The sequence below is a fragment of the Physella acuta genome, unplaced genomic scaffold (genome assembly GCF_028476545.2).
Source record: "Physella acuta isolate Inbredline_101_S28 unplaced genomic scaffold, ASM2847654v3 ptg000793l, whole genome shotgun sequence".
In the NCBI taxonomy this organism is placed as follows: Eukaryota; Metazoa; Mollusca; class Gastropoda; family Physidae; genus Physella; species Physella acuta.
In genome coordinates, this window is record NW_026732311.1 from 122501 (window position 1) to 131211 (window position 8711).

General features: G+C 33.9%; 1 protein-coding gene across 1 annotated transcript in view; it reads right to left on the reverse strand.

Moving 5' to 3' along the window:
• LOC131950964 (transcription initiation factor TFIID subunit 12-like) overlaps positions 1 to 645 on the reverse strand; it is a 7854-nt gene extending 7209 nt beyond the window's left edge. The window contains exon 1 of the mRNA XM_059313199.1: positions 401 to 645. Within this exon, the coding sequence (XP_059169182.1) occupies positions 401 to 534 (134 nt within the window). The 5' untranslated portion in view covers positions 535 to 645. The remainder of the gene's footprint in view (positions 1 to 400) is intronic.
• Positions 646 to 8711: the final 8066 nt, after the last annotated feature.

The window sequence follows — 8711 nt, forward strand, 5'->3', positions numbered from 1 at the left end:
TTTTTCTTTAAATATTATCGAAAACGTTTAATTTTAATTTTTAATTTGAACAAAAAGTGACGGAATGAAAAATTAATAATCATGAACATTTGTTTCTAATTAACATATAATATATAATGAGCATTGATAATCTGTAATAATATTATATTAAAATGAGGAGTCGCTTCACACTTTATTTGTCTTGCTACTTGGATCACATTACTACTCAAATATTAAAAACAACCATTCACAGTACAGAATGGTGTAGTAATAGTACCTGAAACTATCGCCCAATCACACTAAAAAGAGGTTTCGGAAATACCATATGAACCTATATTTCACAGTATAGAGGTGTGTTATAATACGATATGAACCTACCTTTCACAAAATAGTGGTGTGTAGTAATAAAATCTGAACCTACCTTTCACAATATAGAGGTGTGTAGTAATATGATCTTCCATCATCAGATGTGTAGGTGTTTACTATTGCACCTTCGATCAGTGCAGTTAGGCAGATCAATGCCGATAAAGAGGTCAAGACTCCTGATATAATCATTCTCTATGGGAGGTAACTTTCTGACTAGTTGTTAAGTAGTGACAAAGTTTAGTTGCTTCTTTTTATCAAGTTTTATTTGCTGCTAAATCTTCATGAGATTTAAGTAAAAATTCGAAACATTACCATGGTGAAAATAAAAAGAAATATTGTTTAATATGTATTTTTTTTTCAATTAGATTAGTCTATACTGACGCCGGTAAAAAAAAATAGGAACTACAGTTTATTAAAAATAAAGATGCAATTTGTAGTTAATTTAATATTAGATGGTTTTTCAAACACTTTTTAAATCAAAATGTGGATGACATACTATAACCTCGATGCATTGAGCTATCGACACGGAAAAAACTTACATTGAAAAAAAAAGCAATTATTTGCATCATGTGTATGTGTCCTAAATCTAATATGTCTTTTACTTAAAAACCGCAGCACAGTCTGAAATTTCTACTGAATTTCGATAATTCAAACATTAACATTCCTAAGACTTTCGTTTAAACTTAATCCAAACAAAAACTCTACATATAAATAAGATAATCGTTAATGGCGGTCTCACATAATATATATATATATATATATATATATATATATATATATATATATATATATATATATATATATATATATATTCGTACACTACAACAGGATAAGGATTAGATTTATTGTACAAGTTCCACCTCAACTAAAAAAACTTCTGACTTATAAAAACACATCAGTAATCCTTAGATCCTTACTCTGTTCCCTAACTGACACCTCTAATTCTGTCTTGTCGCCAGCGACTGTACCCCTAAGTCACACAGACCCCCTTTTATCTAGATCAGATGGTCTATTTTTAAACACTATACGCTACTACTGCGAACGAAGGCACCCACACACGCAATGTTTGTCGACGTCTCGTTGGCTAACGTGAGAACTTGGGTCAACATTAGGGAAGCGATTCGACTCTATTGAACTAAGCCTTCACTGAAAACACAGTTTAACTGTATGTAAAGTAAGTTTATAATAGTAAATAAAAAGATATTGTTTTTTTCTTTTTATGTATGCATATATCACGGAGAGATAAATAAAACTAAATAATATACAGTACTTTACAATAATAACAGTACATTTTTTTTCAGTTTATTAAAAATACATAATAAATATTCTTGAATGTTTTTCAAGTATTTGAAAACAAGGTACGTTATTTTAACTAAAGAAGCTGACGTCATTGATATTGTGGGCGTCGAACCATCCTATATGACGTCTTCACACCATCGTGTATGTTTTATTTGTTAACACCTTCAAACGCCCACGACTAATTAGTCTACCTGGGAATTCCCAATTAAGGTGTAGAACTCTACATCCACCAAGTAAGTGCGCGGCTTAATGAAATGTTTATGTAACCGGCAGTAGATCAATCACTGCAGTTTCGGGTCACTTACACCCCCTTTATATTAAATTATACAGGGATCGCCACGCCTAGGTTGGCGCCCGTATAGTAATTACCAGACCAGGGGAGTGGCGGGAAAGGGAGTTGGGGTCTTTTTAAATCTTTGTCATTTATTGTGTGTGCGTTGAAATTCAATATTCTTTTAATCGAAATATAATCACGCCCTTCTTTTGGGGCTATTTAAAGGCTTTTATGGCGAACCCTTTAACGGTTTGTTACGTATCTTAGCTATAAATAGAAAAGGGGTCAAAAGTTAAGAATTTGACAGTGACTTAATTTTGAGACCACAGCAAATACATTGATTGTTTTCATGTTATATATATATATATATATATATATATATATATATATATATATATATATATATATATATATATATATTTAGCATCAATGGACGCAGGTAGCAGGTTATGAAAACAAAACGAAAAAAAAACAATTTTTCCCCATTCAGCTAGATAACTATTTCATTAAAGCTATATGCATCATTAGTCACAGGATAACACCATCTGTAATGGGACGGGTGACACCAAACTAAAGTTCTAGCTCACCATAGAGGCTATGCAGTCACCGCTGATGATACCTCGGCTACCACACTGGGTGATGATGAGTCTAGTGGCGCCACTGTTGAATGGCGTTTGATTAACATCTGTCTAGATTGAGTCTTTTAATTTTCCTTTTTTTTCTAAAAACACATCAACCTATTGAGAAGGTTACGACTGACAATCAAGAACAATACTTCGCCCTCTTAAAACCAACTACTTTATATAATTGCAGTAAAACAAAAATCTTACTTTTCAATATTAATCATGTACACCATGAAGTCCTAAACAAGAGCTATAAAAGCAAAAATTAAAATGCATTAAAATTGCACAAGTTGATACAATAATTTATTAAAGTAAATAAAAAAGTTACCAAAACCTTTTTTTTTAAATATTACTCATGCAAGCCTTTAACTGGTATTATAGACCTAAACACAAGCTATACAGTAAACATTAAAATTATATAACTTTATAGAATAATTAAACTGCAGTAAAACATTAAATCTCACCATTACCTTTTTTTACTTTCTCGTTTGTAATCGTACAAAATTATTATATCAAATGTGTAGTTCTGTATCAACTTTTAAGTGATTTCCGGTTATCGGAATTTGAACTTATTCTACTTTCAATTTTTCAAAAGCCTATAACTTGAGTACTGTTTCAGACAGATAAATGACATTTCACAATTAATCAAACTATCTAATTCTCTGTCTGCTGTCACGTTTTAAGTACATTCCGATGACCGGAAGTAGTAATTTATGCTATTTCCGATTTCTCAAAAAACGCATGTGAATTTATAAAGTACTAATAATAATAATATAATAATATTCCGCACTATTATACACATTTCGTTTGGCTTTCACTTGGTGCGCATTTTATTTTCTACGCGATTCTATTCTATTTTAAAAAGTTTAAGTAATTAAAAATGGATTAAAAATCATGTCTATATACCGAGTTGCCATTCCCGTTGTTTTATATAAGAATGTTCGAGAAAGTTTAGGGGAGATCACTACCGGTTTATTTTTTAATATTACTCATGCAATGCTTTAAACTGGTGTTATAGACCTAAATTCTGGCTATAAAGTAAACATTGTATTAGAACTCACCTGTTTCTACCCTAAAGGTACGGACATCAATATTGACACTCAGGTAACATCTTAGAGATGATAAAAGGGCCGCACATTATACAGTACCGTCCTTAGGTTTTATGTAATCTATGTGGGAGACTGGCTCTGTGGTGACTATATTTTTTTAGGCTCTGTGGTGACTATACAAAAAAAAAACACAGATGGTTCGGCCTTGTTTGAGTAACTTCCATGTAAACACGGACAGTTATGCGAAAAAATTGAGTGTAAATTTGAAGAATGATTAAACTATTTGAAACAGTACACAGAAAATAAAAAAAAAAATGCTTAAGAAAACGAACCAAACAATTTGCATTTCTAAAGTTTTTTTAAAAAATAGTACATTCATTAGACAATACCCAGAGGTAGATTGATTAATTCAGTTTGTGTTTCATTTGAAACTCAATTCTAAAAGGACGTTATCTCCCTTTCAGGGTCGAAAAAAATCCTTGAACACTACGTGCAGACTGATCGAGTGAACACGAGTATTTTGTCTTTATATTTCGCATTTTATTACTGATGAATCTTTAAATAATTGGAATAACTGATTTAAGAATATTGCTGAAAAGGCGATATTCTTGCATTGTCAACAACAGCATCAATAGTGGTCTGGCGGTACTACGTAGGAGTGCTAAACCGAGTGCTAAAGTCTCGAGTTCGGATCCCAGTGCTCGATATTGTAGGGCAACATTGAGTCTACCCAAATCTTATGGGTTACTGACTTTACGAGAAGGAAAAAAAAGTCTAATCCTTCATATGCCGAGGTCACGAAAACAGATTAACTCTACTTCATTTTATGGGCCTTTAGGTTCGAAAAGATAAATAACTTTCACCAAACATATGAAACTATTTTTTTTCTTGTGTTCTCAGTGCTGATATTTTATTATATTCTCTTATAAATGTTTGTCAAAACAACACTACATCATTTTTTTTTCTTCACTTGTCCCAGTATTTAAAATTGCTTTAAAACTAATTAAATTCACCACGCCTGTGATTGCGTAATCAGCGACGTCACGATTCTCAACCCACCCATGTTTAATTACCCCAGATCTTAGATGAGCCTTGTGTAGTGTCCTTACGTCCTCTCGCGGGACATGTCCTCGGCAGCAAAAACCATCTTACGGGTGGAGCAGGTACGGAAGTAGCCCTTCAGACCTGCGGAAATATTTTTCCACGCGCGGTAATTTATTCGGTGTTTGTTTCCTTTCAGCCACAACTTTCGTATAACGAAGTGGTTCGGATTTTAGTCGAGCCAAGAGCTGTTGGCTGAATGTCATTTTAGTTGGGCGGTGTATGACGTTTCAAATGTATTGTTTTGACACTTTAACATTAACGTTAATCATTATTAAGGTTTTGGTGTAATATGAAGTAATCATTTATATTTATAAATCACATTTTTACTCTAAAACGTTAGAAATTCATTTAGAGGCAAGGTCGGTTTATTGCAATATATTGCATGCAGTATTTCTTTCAGACATTTTTCTGCAGGTGGAAAGGGAAGGGGTAGACAATTAAAACTTTCAGTAAGTGGTGGATGGGTTTACACTGGTATATTTTTTTCTGTTTCGTCCGGGGGGGGAGGGGGATTAACGTGCTACTGGGTGTTAGTGCCGCCCCCCACCGAAAGTGATGCATGAAAGAAACTCAGTATAAGGTTGGGATATTATATGGTATTTTCAAGAATTTTTGTTGGGTGGAGAGAAATACATTGTTGTATAGTCAAGTAATAAAAAATTACAACTGAAACATAAAGGAACCCATGATTCGCATAAAACATTTTAATCACAATAAAAATAAACAGGTTGGCGTGGTCGGATTGATTAAGCTCAGTGGCGTAGCCAGGATCGTCTCAAGGGGGGGGGTCCAATTTTTACCCGGGGACAAGCTTTCGATTTGCATCCCCCCTCAGACTTTTGATTTGCACCCCCCCCCTCATACTTTATATATATACCGAGGGGTCTATGGGGGGGGGGGGTTATTACCCCCCTAACCCCCCTGCCTACGCCACTGATTAAGCTCATGGTTGCTGAACCGAAAAGTTCGTAATTCAAACCCCCGGGCAGATGAGGCTCGATAGCCTGGAACAGCCACTCATCTGGTAGAGACAACTCCAATATCAAACAACTGCCGCCTTTGTACTGCAGTTTGTTCTTGGTTGGACAAAGGCTATGGAAGAAATCCAAAATGAAAAGCAAGCTGAAATCAGAGCCAACAGCCACACTCACACATATGAACACACAGAGATATGCGTTGTTCGACCATTTATTTGCATATTATCAAAACAACTTTTTATAATAAGCACACACATTTTAACGCAGAACTACATGCATCCAGTAAAATAATTTCTAAATATATTACTCTTTCCTTTCAATTCTATCCAAACAAGTTTAAACTATTTTAGAGTAGATGTATATTATAAAAAAATGAAGGTAAAAAGGGATTCGTCAAAAGACAGACAGCAAAAGTTAAAGCCTATCTTTACGTTACAAAAGTGACCAAATACACCCCCAGATGTAATGTTAGCTTGGTGTAAACATTGCATTTGCCCTTGAAGATCAAGAGTTGGTCTTTAAAAAAAATAAAACTTAAAGAATGTTACGTAATGTTTTAGAAACTTGTGTAAGCTAGTGCAGAACTCTCAACTATGTTAATGAAAAGTGAAAATTGATGTTTTATACGAAAGCTTTTTTAATAGAAAATGTTTTTTTTTTGTTTGAATTTAATTTTTATGTTGTGAAATCTACGCGGGTTTGTGACAATTCAAAGACGTATTAATTGTGTCACAATTTGCACAATACCTATGGAATGTGTCATCAGAATTTCACAATCCTTTGATTTTGCTTTTATCAGTTACAGATATATCTTACGGATGCGTAATGTCACCGCGTTGTCATGTTTATATTACATACCTCGCGTTCTGTCACAAAATACACACATCTGGTGATTTTGTCACAAATTGTCAAACGCCTCGTGATTGTAATCGTCTGTCACCGTGACGAATGTATCAGTCTATATATTTATGTTTCAGATCTAGTGATTCCGGCTGCCAGAGATCTAGACATTGAGTTAGTCAAGCACAGTTTTAGGGAGTAACTGCTAAATGCTGATCGCATCAACACAATTCACATTCAGGCAATATTTAATCCCTCGATACATTGGTTAAAAAAAAATTCTAACTAAAAAAAAAAACCTCACTTTAATAATACTTCATATAATTTTTTATAAATATCTCACTTGCACTCTAAACTTGAAATCGTTCAACCACTCTTAAGCACACATTTTTTAAGGCCAGTCCAAAAATTAAAACACATTTAATTTATACGCAATGTAAATTTGATTAGGCTCGTAATGTTGACATTCTTTATCCTCAGTAGGTCAGGGGTGCTTAAATTTAAAGACCACGGTTCGAAAAATTTAATTCCCAAGGGGCAGTACTCCTTCAAAAAAAACACTGATACATTTAGTTTGCATCATCTCCCTTTATATGTTGGGGAGATAAGCAAATAAATAAACATTAGTTGATGTTACAAGTGAAGAGTGTAGATGTACGTATTTTGTTTATTTCAAAAGAATAAATCAAATAATATTGCTAGGCCAATCCTTTAATTTTTAACTATATTTCTAAATTTAAAACACCCGATTATCCTGTTCAAAGAAACAACGTGCATATTTCAGCCAAATAGCTGGCGAGGAAGTAAACATTCTGCTTTTATCCTTTTACTATTGACACTACAAACGACGCTTACTTTATTAATTCAGTTAAAATTATTACACTTTGCTCTGATAAAAAATAATATCAGTGTTGTCTTGGACTAACCCTAGCCCTAACCCTAACCTACAGCTTTTTGCTGTTGATGAGTCGCACCAGCACTATTGGGTACCTGAATCAATACATTTAATCCCACGTGACGAGGAATGGTGTTGATTATGACTTCTTCACATCGTCAATAAAAAAAGGTAAACCTCAGTATAGTCGATAGCACGAGGAGTGGTCGGCGTAGTCGGGTCGGTAAAGCTCATGGTTGCTAAACTGGGAACAGCAACAAATTTAGGAGATAACTAGGAGAATACCTTATAGATATCTAGGAGAATACCTTTTAGATACCTAGGTGAATACCTTATAGATACCTAGGTGAATACCTTATAGATATCTAGGAGAATACCTTATAGATCTCTAGGAGAATACCTTATAGATACCTAGGAGAATACCTTATAGATACCTAGGTGAATACCTTATAGATATCTAGGAGAATACCTTATAGATACCTAGGAGAATACCTTATAGATACCTAGGAGAATACCTTATAGATACCTAGGTGAATACCTTATAGATACCTAGGTGAATACCTTATAGATACCTAGGTGAATACCTTATAGATACCTAGGTGAATACCTTATAGATACCTAGGTGAATACCTTATAGATACCTAGGTGAATACTTTATAGATACCTAGGTGAATACCTTATAGATACCTAGGAGAATACCTTATAGATAACTAGGAGAATACCTTATTAACACACACAATACCTAATCATAAATGCACACAATACCCACAATGCTGCCTTGCAATTTGTTGGGAAAGGCTATGGAAACAAATACAGAAAGCAAAATTGGCAAAAATTGGGGGCAACGGCTTATATTGCGTATAACAATTGACACGTAAAACTTAATTGTATTGGAGGAAATCCCGTCAAAAACTACAATTTAGAAGGAAGAAGAAGAAGACCAGTAAGAGTTATCATGCCAGAGACAACTCTTTTCTATCTAAGTTCTGTATTCTAACCCAATGTGATAGTTTAAACATTAATCTTTACCAATAGGGCTGATAAGTAGGTCACCAACCAGATCTACGGCTCAATAAAACCTGCATGAGCCGTAGAACTGGTTGGTGACCTACTTACCAGCCCTATTAATAAAGCAAAGTAAAAAAACAACTACATACTATTTTAATGCATGTTCAAATACACCGTTTTGAAATACGAAGATTAAAAAAAAAAACAGCGTTTTGAAATGTTATGTTTAAACAGTTTTTTACTTTCTCGTATAGAGAAAGTCTTGTAATCGTGCAAAAAAAAAATCGAGATTTTTAC